Raw genomic sequence first — 23,711 nt, forward strand, 5'->3', positions numbered from 1 at the left:
GGCTCGTTTCCCGATGCTGTCACCAGCACTCCCTGTCCCTTTTACGTGGGGCAGTTTTCCAGCCAGTCTGCCACCAGCCTGCAGTGCTGCACAGGATTGTTGTGACCCAAGTGCACTTGGCATTTGAACCTCTTACAGCTAGCGCCCGTGGACCCAGCCCGTCCAGATCGGCCTGCGGAGCCTGCGTGCCGGGCGGGCTGGTGCGGGCGCTACTAGCAGCGGCAGAAAACGATGGCGGAGAGTCCTTGCGAAGGCGATTGTAGCGTGGCCGTGTGAGCAGCGGGCTGCCCCGCAGGCTGCCCAGCGGGGGCCGGCCGGGGCGGTGGCGGGGCCGGGCCGCCCCGGGTGACGCGGCGCTGCGACACTGGCGCCGCAGCGGGGCGGAGCGCAGGGGGCGGGGCGTTTTCACCACCGGCCCCGCCCCCTGAGGGGGCTGACCAATGGGGAGGCGGGGGCGTGGCCGGCACTGCCCGGCATTAAGCCCATGCGCGGGGGCGCTCCCGCCCTTTCGGCTTGAGCGGCAGCAGCGTCTCCCTCCCGGCAGCTCCGGCGCGGCGCGAACATGGCGGACCAGGCCATCTCCTTCCTCAAGGACTTTCTGGCGGGCGGCGTCGCCGCCGCCATCAGCAAGACCGCGGTGGCGCCCATCGAGCGGGTCAAGCTCTTGCTCCAGGTCAGCGGCGCGGGCGAGAACGGGTAGCGCGGGCGGCGCCCGTCTCTGCCCCGCGGGCGCCGGGCCGGGCGAGGACAGAGGGACGGACCGGGGGCGGGGGCCGCGGCCAGCGCGGGACAAAGGGCGCGAGCGAGGCAGCGGCGGCTGGCGGGAAGGTCACGTGGGCGGCGGCGGGGCAGCCGAAGCCGGTTCCGCCGTGTGAGGAGGGAAGGGGAGGGAAGGCCGGGCCAGGCGGAGGGGAGCGGCCGCCGCTGGTGTCACTTCCTGCCGCCCCCGGCGCCGAGGGCACGGCAGGGAGGGGAGGGCGGCTGCTCTCCGCCGCCATCTTGGCGGCCTTCACGTGACGCGCGCCCGGGCCGCGATTGGGCCGCGGGTGGGGCGGGGCCGGGGCGCGGCCGGCGCGCGGGGCCCGGCGTGACCTGGTGGCGCCCCAAGGTGACTCGAGTGACCTTCGCGCCGGGCCCGGCCGCGGCCGCGGGGCTGGCCGCTCCTCCCGCGGCCCAGCCGCTGGCCCTCTGGCCGGCAGCTCAGTCGGCCTAACCCGCCTCTCTCATGCGACTCCCGCCCGTAGGCCCGTCTCTGTCAGTAAAGGCTCTCGCCTCTGTGTAGGCCCGATGTATTTGTTGTGATTTATTTCTCTTATATTTGCCCTTGTACTTTACAGTTAGGTTTGTAAAAACCACAGATCGTTAAGCCCGACCTAATGCCTCCATTTAAACTAGACTGTGGCACTAAGTGCTACATCCAGTCTTGAGCACCTCCAAGGACTCTTGCTTCACCATCTCCCTGGGGAATCCATTCCAGCGTCTAATCAGTTTTTGTCCTAAGAAATTCATCCCCTAATTCCCCCTAAACCTTCCTTGGCACAGCTTGAGGCTGTGTTCTCTTCTCCTGTCTCTGGTTTCCTGGGAGAAGAGGCTGGCCCTCCCACCTTGCTACAGTCTCCCTTCAGGTAGTTGTAGAGGAACTGCTCACAGCTGTCCTTGTTTTGCCAAGTCCTGATTTCTGAGAAGGCTTGAAAGCAATTTTAAGCCTTTTTTTGTAATAACACTAACAATGGCCATTCAGAATTAACAACTTTGTTTTATGGTAGAAGCAGGTTTAAGCCCAGCTACAGCACAGACCTGTCATGACAAGTGATGAATATTTGTGTTTTTATTTGCAGGTGCAACATGCGAGTAAACAGATTGCTGCTGATAAGCAGTACAAGGGTATCATCGATTGTGTAGTGCGTATTCCAAGGGAACAAGGAGTGCTGTCTTTCTGGCGAGGAAACTTGGCAAATGTCATCAGATACTTCCCAACTCAAGCTCTTAATTTTGCCTTCAAGGATAAGTATAAGCAGGTGTTTTTGGGAGGTGTAGACAAGCACACTCAGTTCTGGAGGTATTTTGCTGGTAACCTGGCATCTGGTGGTGCAGCTGGAGCCACTTCCCTCTGCTTTGTCTACCCCTTGGATTTTGCAAGAACCCGTTTGGCTGCTGATGTTGGAAAAGCTGGAGCAGACAGAGAATTCTCTGGGCTCGGGGACTGTCTAGTCAAAATCACCAAGTCTGATGGTGTGCGTGGCTTGTACCAAGGGTTCAATGTCTCTGTCCAAGGCATCATCATCTATAGAGCTGCCTACTTTGGGATCTATGATACAGCAAAAGGTAATATTTCAGAGATCTAGAAAACCTGTTTTTAGAATTTTATTGTCTGGGTGTGGATGTTTGAAGGTGCAGGAGGGTATCAGTGCCACATCCGCAACACTGCTGTACAAAGGGCAAACTTGTGCATATGTTGATGGCAGCAGTCTACTTGCAAGTACTGGTTTTGTACTTGAGGCAAGTTGCTCCTAAGGCCAGTAGAGTATGTTGGTGACCAGACACAATTAAAATGTTTTTTTTTTTTGTTCAGTTCATACTGAAGTTACACTGGAGCAGTCCAAGTACGTTTAGCAGAATGAGATTGAGCAGTGCTTTTGCAAAGTAGTTTTTAAGCTTTACACTTGGGCAAATAAGCCATTGCTAGTTTGTTGTGTAGTGTTACCCGCAGGGACAATGATTTAATTCAGTGATGTTTCTTTACTAAAAGCACAGTGAATAGTCAAGTCTTTTCATGCCAGTCTAAAAAGAATGCTTGTGCTTAAATGGTAACCTATTTTGATTACTGAGAAGAAAGTCTTCTAAATATGACTTCAGGATGTTTAAAGTTTTAGTTTTGCAGCAATTTTATTGAGAGTATGGGTCTACAGTGTTTCATACTAGTTCATATAGAAAAACAGCTGTCATGCAGTAAGTGAACCAGGGGAGGATGTGCAAGGTGAAAAGCTAATTGCCTTTTTCGTTGTATTGCAGGCATGCTCCCAGATCCCAGAAATACCCACATTGTTATCAGCTGGATGATCGCCCAGACAGTGACTGCGGTGGCCGGCGTGGTCTCCTATCCCTTTGATACAGTGCGCCGTAGAATGATGATGCAGTCGGGACGCAAAGGAGGTAGGCTGTAAATCCATGGAGCTGTTCGTGCTGGTAAAACAGCATTAACACGATGGTGTTATTTTTTACTGACAGCATCCTCAGAGTTACAGTTCATTGTTCCACAAATCTGGTTTATTATATGGTACTCAGATGAGGAAATGCAGTAAGGCTTAACTTGAGATTGTCAGGATTTATGCTGAGGACTTTTCACTGTGGAACATGAAATAAAAATGGACTGCCTGTTCGAATTGTTAATTGCAGATTAAACAGAGGTATTAAAAGGAAGGCATAATATTTTTAGTAAGTATTGTGTTACAGTCTTAAGTTGTGGTTTGGGACATTACAAAGCAGTTAGGTGAAATAGGGCAGTTAAAATTATCTGAAATGAAATATAAGTTAAGAATAACTCTTTGCTCTTTTCCTGCAGCTGATATCATGTACTCTGGAACAATTGACTGCTGGCGGAAGATTGCCAGGGATGAAGGAGGAAAGGCCTTCTTCAAGGGTGCATGGTCTAACGTTCTCAGAGGCATGGGGGGTGCTTTCGTGCTTGTGCTGTACGATGAATTCAAGAAAGTAATTTAAACAGCCTAAATAGAATTGGAAATCAAGTTGAGCAGATCATGTAGAATAACTACCATTATGGACCATTGACCTTCAAGAAATTCCTGTAAGTCTTATTTATCGGAGCCAGATGATACTTCTAGATGAGGCTAGAAACTGACATAGATGACTGATCCACTTCTCGGTAACATGCATGAAGACACTGAATCTGGCAATTCAGTGTGGCAATTTTTCTTTACAGCAGTAAGGAATAAATGGTGTTGATTCTGGGTCCAAAGTTGTTCTATCCAATTTAGAAAAAAACTTTAGCCTGTGGATCAGTCTTCAGTTTCAAGTCTTATCCTCTAGGACCATAAAATTGTATTTGAAAGCATTTGCTAACAAATCATGTTCTTTTCCACTTGTACTGAAGCACTATGTACCATTTTGCACAGCTGAACGTCTAGCAACTTTGTTCTTAAATTGGGGCATTCTGCTGTAAAACAATAAACATACTTACTCGGTCTGTGTTGAAATTATTACATAAAAGCTTTGGAAAAGCCTCTTGTATTTGAAAACTTGTTTCAGATAATGGGTCCTCTGATACCCTTACACTGCATTCTGTAACAAAATAAGCTTTTTTAAAAAATAACTACATGTGAGATCTTTGGCAAGTAGGGGTGGGGAAGCATGGGTTATACTAATAAAAACCACTCCCGTTCTTTGTGCCTGATAGTGTATGATTGGCTGCTGCAAGAGGCTTTTTGCATGATTCTTCAAAATTGATTTACAACTTCTGTGATTTTAAATTCGGGGGGAGTGGGATTCAGTTGTAGTGCTAGGAAAACCCAAAGTACCAAGGACTGTCAGAACATAATGCTCTTGTCCTTGGTAAAACAGCCTAATTTTTTTTTTTAAACAATATGGAAAGCGTCATGGCATTTATGCAAAAACCCAGGAACCCAGTAAATGCCTTCAACTTCTGAGTGACCTATGTATTGTATTGTTGCTGCAGGTTGGAAGTGTTGATAGGGCCATTCAAGATCCTGTTTGGCCTCATCTGTAGCGGTGGTCAGTAGCTCTGTGGATGGTTGAATTTTATCTGAACTAAGTTGCAGTCTAATAGGTGAAGTTGAAGGGCTCTAGGGAAGGAATGTGTGTGCTTCAATGTAGCTGTAAAATAATAGATCAAAGTAGGTCAGCCTTCAGTATTAACTGCTTGATGTTTAGGGATGGTCAGAAGACCAGATTGAGTAATTTCTCATAACTTCTCTTTGAGATAATGTAATACCTATGTGCCATTCTTCATATGTATATATATCTTTTGTACTTTGTAATCTGCAGACATGGTAGAGAGGAAAACAAGGTGTTAATCATATTTTAAGAACTCTCCCTATATCTTGAGAAAGCATAAGTGTGTTACTGTATGACTCATTGAAGGCTGACAGAGCTGTCTTGAGTTCTTCTGTGTGCCTTCTGAGATTGCAATTCAAGATTAAGTATTTAAATTACCTGCTTGGCTTTGGCTGGTTATTACCTTCCTCTCGAGCTACTTTACCTTTTTCCTTTCACTGTTGCACAAGCACTGCTTTCAGCATCTGTATGTGAATGTAAGGACATTACACAGCTACCTTGAACACAGGCTAATGGCAAACTCCATGTACCCGCTGCGAGTGAGTGGTTCTTGAACCCTGTGTGGCTGTGGCAGCTCCCTGTGGTCCAGGCAGGTCATTTGGTGTTCACCCTGCTAATCAATTTGCCGGGGGGCAGGGGGAGACATTTTGTCTCTATAAATACATTAAATCAGGTTTATTTCTGTATCCGTGCCTTGGAAGGGTAGAGATAATGATGGGCTACCTCCTGTGAGTGTACAGTGGCCCAAGCTTTGTGAGAGAAACCAAACATCATAGTTACTACAGCAGCCCCTGACAGGGACAGGACTTTGACACCCAATCTCCCCTTCAGAACAAGGTTTAACCAAAAGAATAGGAACAAATGCAAGTGTAGGTGTTTAAATAGAACTTCAGTTTCTCTATGCTGTACATTCAATATGAACTAATTTGTGGTGTTAAGGTTTTTGGTTTTTTTTTTTAATATATGGCTTCCCTTAGTCATGCAGCAGCAATTTCCAGTGTGGTGCAGTTTAGGGATGTAAGAGGCAAACAATAAATGAGACTTTAAAAAAAAAATGGTTCTCTGTCTTATTGAAACTCTGAAATTGATTCCTTTTGAAAAGCGTGAACAGAAAATATCCAGCATTTGTAAAAGAAAATACTGGCATCTAAAGCCTATATGATTTTTAAAAGGCATTGGAAATAGCATTTGCACTCTTTGAAGGGGGAAACTAAAATACATTTGGAAGGAAATTTTACAATTAAAGTCTAGCTATTAAATATTAGATTTTATTTCATTTCTCACAACTGTTGGATTGATTTGAAGGCTTTAGATGTTATTTGTGTGAATTAGGTACATGCTAAAACTGTATAGGATCAGTGTTGCAGAGGTCTATTTTCAGTGGCACTACTGAGCTCAAATGGCTGACCAGTATTAATGATTATAATTGACAAGTATGATTTTATTTTGTTTTTGTCTTGCATAAGGTTAATTGCATATATTGGGATAGTTTAGCGTTACTGGTTGGAAGATCAAAGAGCAAATTTAAACACATTCTCAATAGCTGGTTTGTGCTTTAGAAAGTAACTGGGCATATAAAAATTACAGTAAAGTTACTTTGTCATTATACAGCAAGCCTGTTGGCCTATAGGAAGTCATGAGAGGAAAGAAGCTTTATAGCAATAATGACAAGAAGTAACAGCTTTATTCTGGATAAGAGGGCTTGTCTCTTGTGAGGAACCTCTTAGCAAGGTTTAAGCACTTCATCAAAGTAGATGCTTTCAGAAAAGCTTAGTTGTCAGGTGTTGCAGGTTTGAAGAGAAAACAAATTCCACTCATTTTTCTCCTTTTTTTTCATCTTCATTTTAAGTAGATTTTAAGGGGACAAACAATTTTATAGGTGATCATAGGCTGGTTTGAAGTAATTGTCAGCAGGATCCATAATGTTCTTTCATGTTGGGGAATCAGGTGTGTTTTTGGAAAGCTGGATCATTCTTCAATTCTAGTTATTTCCTCAGTATGACATTTTCCTAGTAGATTCACATATTCTATCTAAAGAGAAAGAATAATCTGTACCATGCAGTAAGCTCCAAGTTGCTGTTGGCGTTCTGAACATTAGTTTCAGCAGTACCAAAGGCATCCCATCTTGGTCTTTTAATACTTAACAAATGATTGCAAGGCAGGAGAAAACAATTTTAAGGACAGTTAAGAAATGTTTCAATATGTCTGATCAGTACTAGCTGTCAGCAGGAGGAAGAACAGAAGCTGATTTAGGCACTGGATAACCTTAGCTGAGACGATGGAAGGAATTTATTCAGTCAATACTGGCTGAATTTTCCATATGTAGGCATTAGCTAGATGTGTAGATAAAATATTTCGGTTGCTATCACAGATTTTTACATTGGCTAACCTGGAGTTCTAGGGGAGTGCATGCTGCTAGGTAAGATTGTAGCACTCATACAGCACCTGGAGTTTAAGGTTTTGAGGGAAAGTAAATAAAAAGGAAGGACAGTACTGGTGGGGGAAAAGGTTAAAAAAGCAAGCTTGCTGTCATACTGAGAGTATGTTGCAGAGCATCAAACCACAGTGTCCTGGGGACTTAATTTCTAGGAATTCTGAAGACTGGGTAAAAGCACTGCAGGGCTTTGTGGTCATGGTATTTTGGGCTACTTCACTCTTCTCCAAGGAAAATGAACAAAGAGCGTGCCTTGCAAGTTCTTGGAATATGTTTAACTCCAGGCAAGAGGCAGTAAAACTCAGTAACGGTGAGGAAAACATGGGGAGAGAATGACTAGAAAGTCAATGGTCTGTAGTAAGATGAGTAAAATAAAATGTATTAGAGGAGTGCAAGTTGTCTGATGCACTGAATGATTTGGCTGGTAGGATCTTAAATCGAGTAAAATTGGCAATTCTTTACCATGAGTGTTTTAAGGATGCAACACAGAAAGTTAGGTTTTTTCAATCATGAGCTTTTCCAGTGATCTAGGAAAAAGTATTGTATAATAGGAGAAAAGAATGAGAAAATGTGAAAGGTTGTTGAGTAAATAGAGGCAAAATGAGGAAATGCAAGCTTTAAAAAGGGGTGATTAGCAAAGGATATTGTGGGTTTCAAAACAGCTCAAAAATCTATTAGCACTAAATATCAGGGAGAATGTTTGGTATTCAGTGGATGAGAGCTTTTGAAAATGTCCTTTCTGTACATTGTTATTATTTTAATAACTGAAGAATTACAACATTCAATCAGTGTTAAAGGTACTGAGTTGGGAGAGAAGAGAGAAAATAAAATTGGGTTTTAAGAGTAGATCAAACTGTTTAAACGTGTCAGAATCATATAAATTATCTTCACAGCACCAGCTGGCAAGTGTGAGGTAACATGAGGGCTTCACTTAACTGTGGCAACTGCTGTTGCTGCTTTGCTCCCCTGGGAATGAAAGTGCCTGGGCCACAGTTTACAGACCTCATCCACAAAGGCCTCTGGGTTGTAGTGGAGTGATTTGAGTTTGTTTGGTAGTGTATGCACAGGAATTTGGAAGCCACTCAATTTTAGGAAAAGCAAGCAGTCTCCACATTTCCAAAAGCTGCTTGTTATTTTCCTGGCTATTATTATTTAATATGATGGACTGTGGACTCCTGCTGCTCTGTAGCCTTAGCTGTGGCAGCCTGGTAGGAAGTGAGATACCAGGTATTTATGACTTAAGGTGTATGAGGAAACCTATCTCAAGTCACATTCCTACCTGCTGTCTATGAAAGCCAAAGGTGGTAGGACCAAAGACAAATTAATCAGGACCACAAGCTGGTATATAGTTACCAAAATTAGAGAGGTTTAGTAGTCAGAGATTCGGGGATGCTTTGTAAACGATTGAAGGAAAATTCGTGTTTCTCTTTTGGAATCCTCGTTGGAATGCGTGGTGTTGCCCGCTGAATTTTAGGCAATTAATAACTAATGTGATTTACCGACTTCAAGTATGTCTTTGCTTTAGCCAGCTAAAAGAAAGCATCCCCTCGCTATGCAGTCACCATACAAGCCACTGCTCAAATGGATGGATTTGAGAAGCATGGTTTGAAGACTGCTTGTCATGATGTGTGCAGAAAGAAGAGTTACTTGCTGTTGACAGTGTGCAGGTGTGTAACATACTGTAAACAGGAAAGGAATAAGGGTAAAAAGTAGTGGATTTTTAAATGCATTAAACCCAGCTATTAAAAAGGCTTTTTCAAAGTAAGGCTAAACACATAGAATAGGCTGCACAGGAATGCTATAGTGTATTGGTCAAATAGAATTTGCACAAAATAACGAAATTGCAAATCCTCTGTTGAAGGAGGAGGAGGGTTATTTGAACTGTTAAGTCTTTCCAGCCCTGTTGATTTGCTCTAAGTGTGACAGGATTTTTTACATGGGTATAGGTCAGGCTTATGAAATATATATTCACATGACCAGTTATGACCAATGATGTTTGAAAATGCTAATGGAAAATGCATCTTCACTTAGGTGAAGTTTAAAGTGATTTTTAAAGTATGAACAGCTACCTTGCAAAGCTGGTACACACAGAAATACAGGTCTCACTAAAAGTGAAAACTGGTCTTAAAATGTATCTGCAAATACCTCGAGGACAATCTTTTGTTTTAGTGTTGGCATAGAGCATTTCAGGTTTCAAAGCAGCATAGCTTGCATGGCAGAAATTGGTTTTGGACCAAATGTTAATGCTTATTTTTATAAGTCAGTGTTAGTCTTTGGCCTGTTATGGTTTATAGTTAATAAATTTGACTGAGTTGAGAAGAAATCATACCTGAATATCTTCATCAGTATTGAGTTTGTCTTTTGGTTGTGGTATGGGAGGAAATATGTTCTTGAAACTGCAGTACCTTTGGGTAGAAAGTGGCACAGTGGAGAAATTGAAAGTACTACTAATATAACTTACACAAACATTTTGTGTTGTAACTTAAGGACATTTTTTACTTTCAAGATTGAATATCTATTGCTCTGCAAATAAAATGAGAAATAAAATATTTTCAATGGGGTAACTGGTGGGTAACTATTATTACACTTAGCGTTTGGGTTATTAAAATTTATTTTGTGATTAGAATCACAGTAAATACGCTATTAATAAATTACTTTGACTAAATCACGTGACATAACTTTCACCACTGAGTGGGAATTTTTATCAAAATAACAATACATTAATTTGGATTCCCTCTTGTCTGGTACTGTATACAGCCAATGGCTTCAAAGCAACCTGGATGTTAAATGCTTAAAAGTAAGAACAAAAAAGCTTTTGTAGGATCTGGTACACTCAGTCATTAACTTGAACATCCTTTCCCCCTTTTCCGATTAGTGATTTTGCATGCCAAAGGGTCATCCACAGCAATCCTGGTGGTAACAGTTCATGACATTGATAATCAGCTTATTTAAATTTGCAGGTAGGAAAGTTGGAGGTTGGAGGAATGTGTTTCATATAGATAATATTCTGTCAGTAGTGTCTAGAAAAAAGATTGATTTACCTTTTGAAAAGACAATACAGGAGAAGTGTAATTGAGATTGTTCCAAGTGCAATCGGAAATAAAATCACAAAATTAAAGTAATCTTTCACTTGACCTGAAACAGCCAAGAGAGAGAAATATTTTAGCATGGCAAAACGCTGCCTTTGTGACTGTATGATGTAATGAATGTGAATTTCACTGCATTTTTTGAATGTCCTAAAGGACTTCAACTTGACTTCATTGTAGAATTTTGTCCAAAAATGCAGATGGCATTGATACATCTTAAACCTTTTCAAATATTTAAGCTTTAGAGAATTAAAATTTCAAGAATTTTTTAAAAATTCTGGAAAAAGAGAAGAATAAACAGAGTTACAGAACAACTAATAGAGCAAAATTAGTGGAAAGGGTGAAAATAAAGATGCAGAAGGAAGGGGATGATATTCGTGGTAAGAACTTAACAGGACTGAGAGGCAGCCTCATCACAGCAGACCAAAGACAAGAGTGGGTCTGTATCTGTTTCTGTAGCCCTGGCAACTGAAGGTAACTGCTGCCTTCACAATCCCAGCTAATCAAAGGCTCAGCTGCCAGAGTATTGGAGCTACTCCTCCACATTAACAAAATCCACCCAGTTCCTTCCATGTAATGGGGTAAAAATTAAGATTTTATTCATTTCTGTGACTGTGAGAAAAAAAGGAAAGCAAGCAAAGTAATGCAGGAAAAAAAACAAAAAAAACCAGTCTTACCAAACTCAATGGGTTCACTCCATTCCCCCCAGTTTGAGCTTACGAGACAGTTTTTTCCACGTGCTCTGATTTTCAGAGTGTATCTTTTTTTCTCATCGTAATTTTGGAATTCATATCTGTCATTCCATACCTAAAAGGAAAGTGATCAGACTCTGCATTTCACCTCATAGGCAAATACTAACAAAATTTGTGGGTAAATTTCCTGATGCAGTTTCTATTAAAAAATAATTTGTATTATTTTTTTTTGTTATATACTGTCTTGCCAGCAAAACTCTCTGGTTTTTGAAGGTTACAATTTTTTTGAAGTTTATTTTGTCTTTAATTTCTTTTATTATGCATTATGGACACTTTTTTGTGTGTGTGTCCTTGTTTGTGGATTCTAAACAAATGTGAAAGAAATGAAGCAGAAATTGGAGAAATACCCTGTAAACTCCCCTTGTAACCTTCATGGGGATTAAGAAGGCATGTCTGTCATTGCTAAAAAGATTTAATGTTCTTGAGATGATACAGTAACAGATATGTAATATTTGGCCTCATGATACTTTATAGAATAAAGTCTAGAATCTGTCAAGCCCTTCCAAGGCTTAGAAGACCACTAATTTATCAAGGGAAGACTGACAGTATTTATTAAATTCCCCAGGTTTTGAAGATTGTTGTACTCCCTTCGACATACAGTTCTAGAAGTGAGTGTATTTTCTGTAAAAGTATTTATATGCTTACGTAGGCAAAAGCACAAATTTGTATGTGATAAAAATACTTACACGAGGAAGCTTTTTCTCTTCTTTGGGCTCATCCTGCAAAACAAAGACAAATCTTCATTTTTATTTTTACTAATTTCTTATCAAATATTTTTGTATTTTGTTCTCATTTTCTTGCTTTTGAAGATTGTAAGTTATTTTAAACTGAAAAATCTATCAGATATTATTCTCCAGTAATGTCTCTGAATAACAGCATTTTATTCAGAGTTTTGTCTTCCTACATTTCCTTTTAGAAAAGGAAGGAAACATTAATTATTTATTAGTAGATGTGAAAAGCTGTATTTGCCTCTAAGGGTGTTTTTATACACACTGTGCATTCCCATCCATATCCAAATTACGCAAGCAGTCACATCATTCTACAAACACAGCAGATCTGGAAGCTGATTTCACAACAGTTTGATAACCTGTGCATAAAATTGATGGGAATAGCAAATTTACTCTCCTTCCAGTCAAAGTCTCTGTTAGACTTATCCATGCTCAGGGGCTTTCTGTGAAGAGCTACTTACACATCCTATGCAATCAAAATTTAATTAACTGGAATCAATCATTGACCCGGATGAAAAAAACTGAAATTTTTGAAGAGAAGGGTAGGTTCAAAAATGAGTGAACAAATTCAACAGCAGTGACATTTAGCAACGATCTCAGAAAGCATTGAAAAGCTGAGGTCCTGGAAATATCTAACACATATAATATCAGGATAGCCAGCATTATGGAAGAGTCAGAAAGGTATAATTGGAAGGAATGTGTCATTACAGAAAACACATGCACAGTGTGTCTTGCACTATAAAGCAGACTAGCATTTCCCCATCACTCATCATCAGCTGAGTGCTTTCAGCACAGGACATGATGGAAGTCATCAGGCTGTGCTGGGAATGGGCAGGGTGTAAACGAGTTTAGATGTGTAGTGCTGCTTTAGCTGTCTTACCTCTGCTGGCCCCTCCTGACAGGTGTGAGTTCTAGCTGCCCTCTCCATGTCGGTACTTCTGGTACCTTCAGCACCTCGAGGGCCCTGAGGCACCTACAGCAGGGAGCCCTGATGTGCACTGACCCTGAGGAGATATTCATGCTCCTGTGCAGACAGCTATGTTAAGGTGTCTCAGTCCAGGAGATGAATTTCCTACCCAAATGTAGAAATCTACACTGAACCCCACCCATTCTCACTGTGGCACAGGAAACAAGAGCTAACATGTATTTCTTTCAAATAAACACTTTGACAATACTGCTATGTCACGATCTATATCTTTATGTAAAACTTGATAAGTATTTCACACAAGACCTTACTGTCAAATTATACCAACCAGATGGAAAGCTACATGTACTGCAATTGTTCCTTGTACCAATGGTTACCAAGGTAGGTACTATTAAAGCGTGAAAGATAAAAAATCCAGATAATTCAAACAGCCTGCAAGCCATTGGTCCTGTTTTAATAGACAAATGAGATTTAATGATGTGTTTCTTTATTGCAGTTGTATATTTATGTTTAACCCAGATCTTTCCTGTAGTGGTCTTATGGCTGAGCAATTGCTACCATGGTAAGATTCTGAGCTGCAGAATTTCATGAAAGGTGGGATGTGAGACCAGCAAAACTGTAGCAGGAGGACACCACAGCTTATGCGAGAAAAATTAACAAATAAAGAAGTCAGAAATGTACACATTATAGATATGCATGAGCACAGATACAGTACCAAAGGCAAACCAAGAAATTGTTTGTACCTTATTTTGTATGCTAATTTCATACTGAAAACACTTTGCTTTTTCCACATGACTTGTAAGGGGTGGATGCCACGTAATAATGCAATCTGTTGAATCTCTGGTACAATGGGCAGTGACATTTAATGGAGCAGTGAGTATTTCTGGGAAAAAAATGGAATAATTAATATTGGCATGGTCACTAAACAGCTACAACTCCAGTAAAATGCATGTGAAGGTGAGGCAGCTGATGTACAACTGTGTGCTGCTGCTGCTAACTAAAGTGATCTGGTAAACAACAGTAAAATACCTTACCAAAACTTGAGAATATATCACTGCAGTTTTTGGACATCTGAAGTAAATAAAATTTGTGTAAAGAAAAGGTATGAAAGATTTCATGTAATTCAGTAGTGCAATCAGCAGAGTGCCATTTTCTTCTACATCTATTTTCCAACCATCCATTGACAATGCAAGTTCCATAGGAAAAAGGAAGAAAGTCTTTGTATGTGTGGTATTATTCATGATGCTTTCAAGGCATTTGAATTGGAGTGCCTATAATATAGCTGACACAGTGTGACCTGATTTCTCTTGGAGCTTAAACACCTAACTTGCAGAGTTACCCATGTATTTAACTAAGGCAGTCCTAATTTGGAAGCTGAACTCTCACTCTGGTTTTAGGACATGTAGATCTTGTGGCTTCAGGGAGGTGTGAGATTAAGGGGTGGTAAAATAAGCCTTTAAGAAAGGTGACCTGGAAAATATAACCATTGTGTTTCATCATTTGGAATCCATGACTATGTCTGATGCCTTGGGAAGACTGACCTGGAACAGAGATTGGACAGAGCTAGAGAACAAAGCAGGTATTTATTAAAAGGCCTTTAAGGATACACCTTGGGCAGTACAAGAGCTTGACCAGGGCTACACCTAAGATGGACCCAAATGGTCACAAAGTGGATGACCGGTCATGAGGTCTCACACTTTTATAAGTTTTGGTCTATTTGCGTATTGGGGTTAATTGTCCAAGTACAGCTTCAGGTTGTGAAGTCCCATCCTTCTTGTTTTCTCTCTTCAGCCCACTGTTGTTTATGCTTTTGGGCCTGAAAACTTGTAATAATTGTGCTTGGTCTCCAGCAGGAAAAGGTTTTGTTTTGTCTACCTACTCTGTAAAGAGAGCTTGCTAATACTTAATAAATATAAGGCTCAGAGCTACACACCTAGGCAGCACAGAATCTGAAAAACATGAAAGCTAAAACTTAAGGCATCATGTCCACGTCTCTTCTCTCATCAGTTTTTCAGGCTGCCCCTGCCTTTGCTTGTTTTAGTCAAGTTTTGAAGCTATATTCTATCCGCTGTAGGAAGCATAATCTGCCCTGCAGTGCAGGATCCTGCAACAGCTACAGACTTTGTTTTAATCTGCTTTTCAGAGAAAAATCCCCACTTCCTTATTTTACAAAACAGTAATAAAGATAAAATTACTTACCAGTTTTATACAGGTCAATGTACTCATCATAGAACTGGATCAGGGAGTCGTTGCTGGATCCATTCACCAGGAAGTAAGCTTTTTCAATCCCTATGCTCACATTTTGGAAGATACATCCCATATTTCTGTGATTTTCATCTTTAATGTAGAGTTCACATTCCATCTCCTCTTCATCTCTGCATAGAGCAAAGTATCTTAGTTAAACATGGGCACTGTGATGTGTTGAATGAGAATTGACACTTTCCTGGATCAAGCAGACCTACTTACCCTGACTTCTGCCAGTAGAGAAAATACTGTGTGTCTGCTGGAGCATCCCTTCCTTGCAGCCAAGTGCAGTTCATGAGGAAGATGTTATAAATCACACAGGAGAAGTTTTCAATGGCTGACCCATTCATGCCTGGATACACGGGAATATCCGTGATGAGGAAAAATCCTGTGACTCCTCCAAGCTGGAGGATCATGGCACACACTTAGATCTAAGTTAGATGCCTTCAAGCTCAGCTTGTTATTGCTTGGGTTAGGAATGACAACTGAGAGAAAACTCTGCTCTCACTCCACTTTAACTGCCTCTGAACTGTGAAACCAGTCAACAAGTGAGGCATTCCACATGTACATTACCTTTAAATACCACACAAGCTGTTACAGAGAGAAGTATTTCTCCTTTTCTAATTAATGCCCAGGAATTCCCTCCTGATGTGTTTACACAGAGGATTAAAAGAGCTGAGACTTTTAAAATAAGGTTGGACTTTTTCCTGCTCTCCAATCAAGCAGGTTCCTCCCTAGATCTTTCCACCTTCATGTGGGTGACAGTGACTTGTTCTTTTGCTTTTCTGAAGCACACTGAAATGGGAACCTCATTTCTTTTGAAGGTCCCTCCTGGCTGGGCTGTGCAGGCATGCTCAGCCTCTTCCTCTCTTCTCCTTTAGCCAGTTTTCTGCTTCTTTCTGTGCTATGTGTGGATTCAGTGCAAGTGTGGAGGCTTCCTCTGCTACTGACTCCAGCCCTCTCCAGTGCCCAATAAAGAGGGCAACCTTATGTAAGAACATGGGAATCCTCTGGGGAAGCTGCACACTTGGAGGGTAGGGCCAGCTGGAGAGGAACACCAAAGTTTTGTGTGTCCTGGCTTGTATTTTGAGGGTCACCATGAGTGTTTTCTCTGTCAAGTCTACAGGAAGAGAAGAGCAGGGAGCATTTTCTGTGCTCAGACATGAGAAAGCTGCCAATTCATCACCTCTGCCATGTCTGAAATACCCCAGTTACACACAGCTACTGCAGCACCTGGTGGCTGGGCAATCTTAATGGAGAACTCTGAGCTGAGAAGCAAGGGAAAAATGGGTCACAACAATCTCACCAATAGCCCAGCAGAAAAGCATTCAATAAATAAGTACTAACACCTTAATTTGTAACAACCAGAAGAGTTATTTGAATCCACCCTTAAAGCGCTGTAATTTATTGGCATGTTGGAGCCTTAGTATAAAAGAGAATAATGCAATTATGGATACATTTTTAGTAATACATCTCTTGCAGAGTAATGGGGACATTTATTACAGAGCTAATAATTTTAACAGATCTGAAAAAAAGAGGTTTTTAATAGAAAATATAGCAGTTACCTGCTGTGTAAGTAACAGTTTTCTACAGCAATCTTTACCTTTAAAAGATTGCAAATATATAAAACCTTAGCCAGACCATATACATTACCTTCAGGGAGAAAGGTGCATTCTTCTGAGATGTTTGTGTTTGGCACTTTAATGATAAACAATACCCCTTTGTGCAGAGGCATGTGCAATTCCACTGGAAAGCTGCATAGTGGACTATCCACCTGAAAAGAGAACATGTGGATATTTTATTTCTCTGCTTTTCCTCTTCTGATGTTAGACGAGGCTGGCTACGGAAGTGCAACTCAGGAATGTAATTCCGAGTATATGTGTGGGTTTGGCTCTCCTTTAGTGCTCAAGGGTGATATAAATTGGCACTGAGAGATCAAAAACATAACTACACAAAAAGCTTTGCAGCTGAGGAGTTGGATACTATACTAGTGTGCAACTATTTTAGGAGACTAATAGTAGCCCAGTGGCATAACAGAATATGGCTAATACAGAGCAGAGCCACCACAAAGGGATTTAATCAAAGGATTAAGCAAAATAAGTCCTCGTCTGACCTGCTCAGGGGTTAAAAGGTGTCTATAGTGTTACACATATAATCTTCAATAAAGATGTAATGTAGTTTTACACTACACAGTTTACTGGGAAACAAGTGAAGAACTGAAGATAACCACAATCCATGGCAGTGTTTCTGGGATTTTTTTGATGGGGTGTCTCTTGCTCTATCTCTTTAAAGTCTCTAGAAGTCTCAATCTCATAGCCCCTTTTTTCAGCAGCTACATCCCTACTCATGATTCAATTTAGCTGCAGTTCAGGCTATCACTTTCTTTCTACTTTGGTGTCAGAATTTCAGTTCTTTAGTGTGAATTGGGTGTTCATCTCAGATGCATTTGCATCTGCAGCAAATGCACCCTGGCATTGCTAATGGCTTTCCTCAGCCCCTGAGGAAAAGATCAAGCTGTAGACTGCAAGCAGCCACATGTCAGATGTTATCTGTGACATTCGTTTTTTTCAAAGTAAGTGAAATTGAAGAAAGGTACAATTATTTATCCCAATGAATAGCAAGTTTACCTCTATGTCTATATATGCCATGTCCCCGTCCATGATGGTACATATGTACTCAGAGAAATTCCTGCTGCTCTCCCAGGACAGTTCCATTTTTCTCCGGTCAAAATTCACATTTGTAATAGGTGATTCCTCGCCCTCTGCTGAAAGTGTTGCAGCGTAAGTTCAGTAAGGATATGCTATTGCTTTTGTTGAATGCAGAGAATAGCATCTGTCAGGCTTAAGACAGCAATTGCCAGTTTCATTGCAAGTATCTCTGATAAATGAAGAGTTAAACCTTGTTTCTTAGATTATATCTGCAAAAGCATACTTACACTCCGTACACTGGATGTCAGCATGCAAGGGATGAAGTAGCATCATATACCACCAAATCATAGAAGTGAGTCCAAGAGTATCAAACATTTCCTTCTCTGGAAAGAGATAATGAAACCTTCAGAAAGTAAAGGGAAAAAATAAGAAAAAAAAAAAAAAAAAAAAAAAGGAAAGGAAAATCGTGTTGAAGTGTACTTTGGTTTTGCAAAACTTAATTTTTTTACCATATTTGTTAGAAAAGCCAGGCAAAGGGTGTGCTTCAGGATGTCTGTCAGGCAATTCTTCTTTAAAAGAACTGAATAGCTGTGATACTGCCTATAACAAAGTAGTTTGAGATAAGGACACCCCAGGCTCTCCTGATGATAAATACACTCATTGTATTCAGTGCAGAGACCATGACTTAGAATTACTTTCCCCCACATATCTATCCTAACTATACCATCATGAAGTCAGGTTTTGTTGCTTTCTGATCCTGTGAATGTCACAATGCTGCGCTTTGTATTAGTAGCTAGAATGGTGTTGATAACACACCAGTGTTTGGCTGTTGCTGAGCAGTGCTGGCACATCACCAGGGTGGTGTCTCCAACCCTGACCCACCAGCTCTGCAGAGGCCAGTGGGATGGGGGTGAGTCAGAGACTGGGAGGGGACATGGCCAGGACAGCTGACCCCAACTGATAGGGATATCCCATATCATATGGCATCATGGTCAGCAATAAAGCCTGGGAGAAAGAAGGATTGGGGTGAGATAAGGCATTTTTTGTCCAGACATTTGACTCCCAAAGCAAGTGCTATGTGTACTGCAGCTCCCTGTCCCAGGGAGTGGCTGGATATTGTCTGCTGAGGGGAAGTAGAGAATAAGGAAGAGGGAGAATGAGAGAGCAGCTTGGTGGCAGCTGGTGGCCAGCCAAGATCAGGGCATCACAATGTTTTTTCCTGTTTGCTATCATGAATGCGTCTCCACTTTTCAAACTTCATAACTCCCACTGTTCTTTGAGTTTTGCATCCATACAGAATAGTCTGCTTCAAATTTTTGCTTGCTTCAGTGTTAGAAACCAAAGAACCAGATGTTCCAGATCACAGTAGGCAATTTAAATTACTAAGGAAGTGTGAGTACCTGCAAAGGGCAACTTCATTCATGTGATATGGAGGACTGGGTATAGCTAGTAAAACACTGGCATCAACTCTTGTCAAACATTTCTCATTTTATGTACAATTTTCTTTTTCTCCAAGAAGATTAAAACTCTTTCGAAAAGATTTCTCTATTCCCAGCTTTTTTTCCCACATGAGGAAGCAACTCTAGTTAAATTTTTGTTTGTTTTAGCATTGTCTAGCAATGTAACTTCATAGGAGCAATTTTCTTTATTACAGGTAGTACTAAGATAATTCCAAAACTGAATTAAATTTTTACAAACTCAGGAAAAAGAGAAACGTGGTAATATTTTCTGAGTAGTCAGCCGTTTTGTATTAATTTTTATGGTCATTTCAGAATTCTCATTTCAAGCTGACTCCACTTGTGGTGAAAGCAAAAACCCACCCTGATGTTCCAAGCAAGTAATTCTGTAGTCTTGAATATTTTCAGAAGGCATGTCACATTTCCTGAGAACTGGTTTGATGTAACATATCCATCATGGTCCCCAGAATTCAATCTGGGCCAGCACACAACGCTGAGATTGCAACAGAGACACACCCTTCACTGTAACCTGCTTATCTCTTGCAGCATCCATGCTTGTAAATCATCACACTACAGTAAGGATGTGGTCAAGGCTGCTGGGAAGTGATATGGAAGAATCTCAAGTACAAACAGTATGGAGGACTGGCTATGAAATGCTCTGTGGGATTTTGATCTCAACAGTTATTTCCACTTTCCCATGCTCTCAGGGACCCTTGAGATGCCCCTCCCCCGTAACACACATGAAAACTTTGAGACTTGTTGTCCTTCTAGTCAGCCTCCTAATCAGATTTTTCTGTTTTTTCCATCACTCAATATTTTCCCCTTCCTTTCCTCATCTTGTGTTCCTTTTCCAGGCATTTGTTTTCCTGTTTTTGCAACTGTATGCTCACCTTTCCTTTATTATCTTTGTATCACTTTTCTTGAGATCTCTCTCTCTTTGTTCTGATTACTCCTATGCTTTCAAAATCTCTCTCAGGTTTCATACACACGACTGCAGCCCCATGTTGCAAGTGCCCTTCATGCTTTCTCCTGGAAATGCTCATCTGGGACACTGCCACAGGAATCATCCTCAGCCCTGCCTGCTTGGGGAAGCGTTTGCTGCCATCATTGTCTCCACACTCTGACTTTTCATTGGACATGCAGTGGGAATAGCAGGGCCTGTAAACATTCATTTTCCTGATAAGAAATGACCATTCCAGCTGAATGCCCCAACACATAGCCAGGTCCCCTGTTTTTTCTTTGCCTGCTGGGAGGATGGGTGATATAGGAGCTGTGGTGAGCCCTGAGCCATTTAGCTGAGCAATCCAGACCTTCTGGACCGTAGCCAAACAAGCAGTTCCAGCACTGTATTTTAAGAATTTTCTGCCTTCAGGACCTGCACCCTCTCCCAGAATGGTTTTCTTCAATCAGGTGTGGTAAAGCTCTGCCTGGTCTGAAGTCACCTCAGTATTGAAGGTGCCAGAAAGAAATCATTTGACTCCTGTCAAAATTATTGTGAGTGTTATTTGGAGGATTAAACCAGAAGAACCATACACAGTCTGCTGTAAGCAGTATTCCCTCATATTTCATCAAAATAAAATTTATTAAGATGAAAATGCCCAAACTGGATGACTTTTTCCGCCTTGCTTCTTTCCTCTTTCTCCCCTGGCCAGCCTCAGAATGAGTGTCTATCCTGCTACATGAAGAAGGGCCCTGGGGGCACCTGCTTTCCAAACTCCTCCACTCTTAGCTCACGCCCTAGCTCTCTCCAGGACAGTTTGTTATAAACCAAATCTATCCACCATTGATAACAATGTGTCAGAAGTAAAATACAGTCAGGTAGTCTGTAGTAGTTTCTACAGAAAGCATTCACTAAATACTGACTTAAGCACTATCAGCTCTTACCCTCTTAGTCTAATGCCTTTGCTCTTAGGCTGTGAGTGCAGAATGGTACCAGAAAGTGTCACCTGAGAGCAGTAACTTATTTGCTTCAGTGTCTCTGGGAAAATTACTCCTGCCCACAACACACTTCCAGAAATGAAACTTTGTATTTTACTCATAGGGCAATGTGAGGATAAACTGATACTTTCACTTTGTTGAGGTATGGAGAATATCATACACTGGCTAAGCCTCCCTGGAAGCATTGAAATAGGAATAGAAACCTTACAGTGCATACCAAGCAATGAAATATTACTATCAAATTGCTGCCTAAATACAACTATTTCAGGTTTTAGATCAGCATGCTGATTCCTGTAGATGATACAAAACTGGGAGAAGTGGACAATATGCAACTATTTTGCTTCGGAGGGACCTGGAGAAGCTGGAGAAATGGAATGACAAGAACCTTTTGGAGTTAAGCAAAGGAAGGTGTGAGTCCTGTGCTTGGGGAGGAACAACCCCTGGCACCAGCAGAGGCTGAGGTCTACCTGGAAAGCAGTTTTGCAGAGAAAGCACAGGCTGTCCACGGGCCAACAATGTGCCCTTGCAGAAGAGAAGATCAATGGTACCCAGGGCTGCGTGAGGCAGAGTGCTGCCAGAAGGTCAAGGGAGGTGTTCCTGGAGCTCCAGGTCTTGTTCTGGTATCCCCAGAAAAAGAAAGATATGGAGCTATTGGAGGGGTTCCAGCAAAGATGATTAAAAAGACTGAGAAATCTGGGATTGTTCATCCGGGAGAGACGAAGGCTCAGCAGGATGTTATCTATGTGTACAAATACCCAGCTGTGGGGAATGAGAAAGAGCCAGGCTCTGCTCAGCGGTGACAAGTGACTGGACAAGAACCAATGGGCAAAAACTGAAATAATGGAAATTCAATTTAAACACAAGATAACACCTTTTACTGTAAGGTAGTCAACTACTTGAACAAGTTTTCCAGGAAAGCTTTGAAGTCTCCAGTGTTAGAAATACTGACTGGACAAAGCCCTGAGCAACCTGCTGTAGCTGACCCTGCTCTAAGCAAGGCTTGGGATAGGACAACAATTTCCAGAAGTGCCTTCCAGCCTCAACCATCCCATGATTTTGTGATTTAATTTGCCCCTCCCCCCCAACCCCCAAGCAATAGAAATCTACATATTTCTACTTAGAGTAATTTATAGAAAGGGTACAGAAAATAGCATTTCTTTCAGTTGTTGAAAAATAGATGTCAGATAAAAAAGGTCAAATAGTACAAATATAACACAGACATTTCATAGTCTTCCTTGGATCTTGCAGAAATCTTAAAAAAATTTGTATAAACACATTTCTACTTTTAATCAAATAGGCAAAAGAATTCTCAAAATTTTCTCTAGAATTCCTTAAACTCAAAGGACACTAATACAGATTTTGTACATGTGCAAGTATGATTGTACCTAACTTAATCCCTGGCAAATATCTGTATCTTGTAAAAAATCTGTGGTACAAGAAAAATAAACACACAACATTGAGAGACATACCTTCTCTTGAAAAAACTCTCCTCATTTATCTTGTTTGATTTTGATTCGCAGCAACAAGGACGCTTTAACATGTAGTTGTAGTCACATGCAGAAATCTTGAGGTGTTCTGTTCTCCCAGTTAGCTTTGTTTTACTGCATGACAGTATTAAGTAAGAAATGCTGCAAGTTAGAAAGCTGCTCAGTTTATCATTTCCCTTACTGCTTTTAAGCTTCTTTAAGCTTCCTGATTGGCAGATGTTAACAATTTCACATGAAGAGATCGTGCAACTAACTCTTCCTTCCTGTTATGTCTGATGAACTAAGTATTAATAGTCACAATATGCAAACACATTACCCGAAAATACATAAACACTCAGTGGAATCACAGTATATCAACCTGTTTATAGAAATACCACTTCTACAAATAAACAGATTTTCATAAATAATATGTTCTGGAAAAAACAGCAGTATAGTGTGACTAGTCCACGTTTAAAGTGACTGCCTGTATATGTTGGTTATGGCCCCTGCACAATCCTAGGTTCTCCTTTGAGGAAGATCAGTTCTTAGCAGGTATACACAAAGAGCCAAGAAAGTTCTGTCTTGCATATTTGCTGGCAAAGCAATGCCAAGGAAAATACCAGACCCAACTTTCTGAACTTTCTCACTGCCCAGCTCTGCACTGTTTTTGTTTGGTTCATCTTAGGCTACAATATCATGTTAGGTGAAAAAGTGTCTGACTGCAGAAATTAAAAGAAAATGTCCAAAACTTTTACTGAATAACATAATGTCACATTCACAAAACTCTTTGCAGTGATGTAAATGTGAGAGGCATAATCCATTTTGCTTGCTTTAACTTCCAGCCACTTGCACAAATGGCTCTGACTGTTACTTCCCCATTTGTTATACGTGACATCTGACACACTATATAATCTGCACGTGATGGATTTCTTTTTTTAATTTATTTTTTTATTTCCTGCTGTTCTTGGATGCTTTTAGCAAGCAAGATTTCAGTTAACCCCTAGCTTCCACTCCCAACACAGGCACAATAGCAAGAAGGTGAAGAATTCCTTAGGCTTCTAAGGAGTGAGGGAGGATCCTTAGTAGTTAGTCTAAGGAACTATTAAAGTTCTTTATTAAAGAATAGTTCTTCCTAGTTAAAGGAAGAACTATTCTTAACCCTGCTATCATTGAACCAAAATTATAGGATGGGTTTGTTTTGGGGTTTTTTGCTAGTGTATG

General features: G+C 41.2%; 2 protein-coding genes across 4 annotated transcripts; one reads left to right on the forward strand and one right to left on the reverse strand.

The window, feature by feature from the left end:
* The first annotated feature begins 483 nt into the window (after positions 1-483).
* On the forward strand, positions 484-4,202 carry SLC25A6 (solute carrier family 25 member 6). The gene is made up of 4 exons (XM_063392453.1): positions 484-673; positions 1,839-2,325; positions 3,013-3,153; positions 3,563-4,202. The coding sequence occupies exons 1-4, from the start codon at positions 563-565 to the stop codon at positions 3,718-3,720; spliced, it is 897 nt and encodes a 298-aa protein (XP_063248523.1). The 5' UTR covers positions 484-562; the 3' UTR covers positions 3,721-4,202.
* Positions 3,668-22,750, reverse strand: LOC134548085 (granulocyte-macrophage colony-stimulating factor receptor subunit alpha-like). 3 transcript variants are annotated; one of them, XM_063392449.1, is made up of 12 exons: positions 22,494-22,743; positions 17,917-18,032; positions 17,609-17,745; positions 16,635-16,755; positions 15,204-15,333; positions 14,937-15,112; positions 13,481-13,620; positions 11,771-11,803; positions 11,010-11,139; positions 10,288-10,381; positions 9,576-9,651; positions 3,668-6,843 (listed from the first exon to the last, which is right to left on the reverse strand). In XM_063392449.1, exons 1-12 carry the CDS (start codon positions 22,562-22,564, stop codon positions 6,781-6,783), a joined length of 1,287 nt encoding a protein of 428 aa, XP_063248519.1. In that variant the 5' UTR covers positions 22,565-22,743; the 3' UTR covers positions 3,668-6,780. The 3 variants fall into 3 exon arrangements, with proteins under 3 accessions (XP_063248519.1, XP_063248521.1, XP_063248520.1); XM_063392451.1 differs by lacking the exon at positions 10,288-10,381 and having other exon boundaries at positions 22,494-22,750; XM_063392450.1 differs by lacking the exon at positions 10,288-10,381 and having other exon boundaries at positions 3,668-9,651; positions 22,494-22,750.
* Between the last annotated feature and the right edge of the window lie 961 nt (positions 22,751-23,711).

This window comes from Prinia subflava, chromosome 3, assembly GCF_021018805.1.
Source record: "Prinia subflava isolate CZ2003 ecotype Zambia chromosome 3, Cam_Psub_1.2, whole genome shotgun sequence".
Taxonomy (NCBI): Eukaryota; Metazoa; Chordata; class Aves; order Passeriformes; family Cisticolidae; genus Prinia; species Prinia subflava.

Bases quoted from the DNA above. Each gene is read 5' to 3' on its own strand.
- SLC25A6 (XM_063392453.1), top strand. From the start codon at position 563: ATGGCGGACCAGGCCATCTCCTTCCTCAAGGACTTTCTGGCGGGCGGC. The intron at 674-1,838 runs GTCAGCGGCGCG...TTTTATTTGCAG, and splicing joins GGGTCAAGCTCTTGCTCCAG to GTGCAACATGCGAGTAAACA. The intron at 2,326-3,012 runs GTAATATTTCAG...GTTGTATTGCAG, and splicing joins GATCTATGATACAGCAAAAG to GCATGCTCCCAGATCCCAGA.
- LOC134548085 (XM_063392449.1), bottom strand. From the start codon at position 22,564: ATGTTAAAGCGTCCTTGTTGCTGCGAATCAAAATCAAACAAGATAAAT. The intron at 15,113-15,203 runs GTAAGTAGGTCT...TGCTCTATGCAG, and splicing joins CTCTACTGGCAGAAGTCAGG to AGATGAAGAGGAGATGGAAT. The intron at 13,621-14,936 runs GTAAGTAATTTT...TTTTTTTCCCAG, and splicing joins CATTGACCTGTATAAAACTG to AAATACTCACTGCTCCATTA.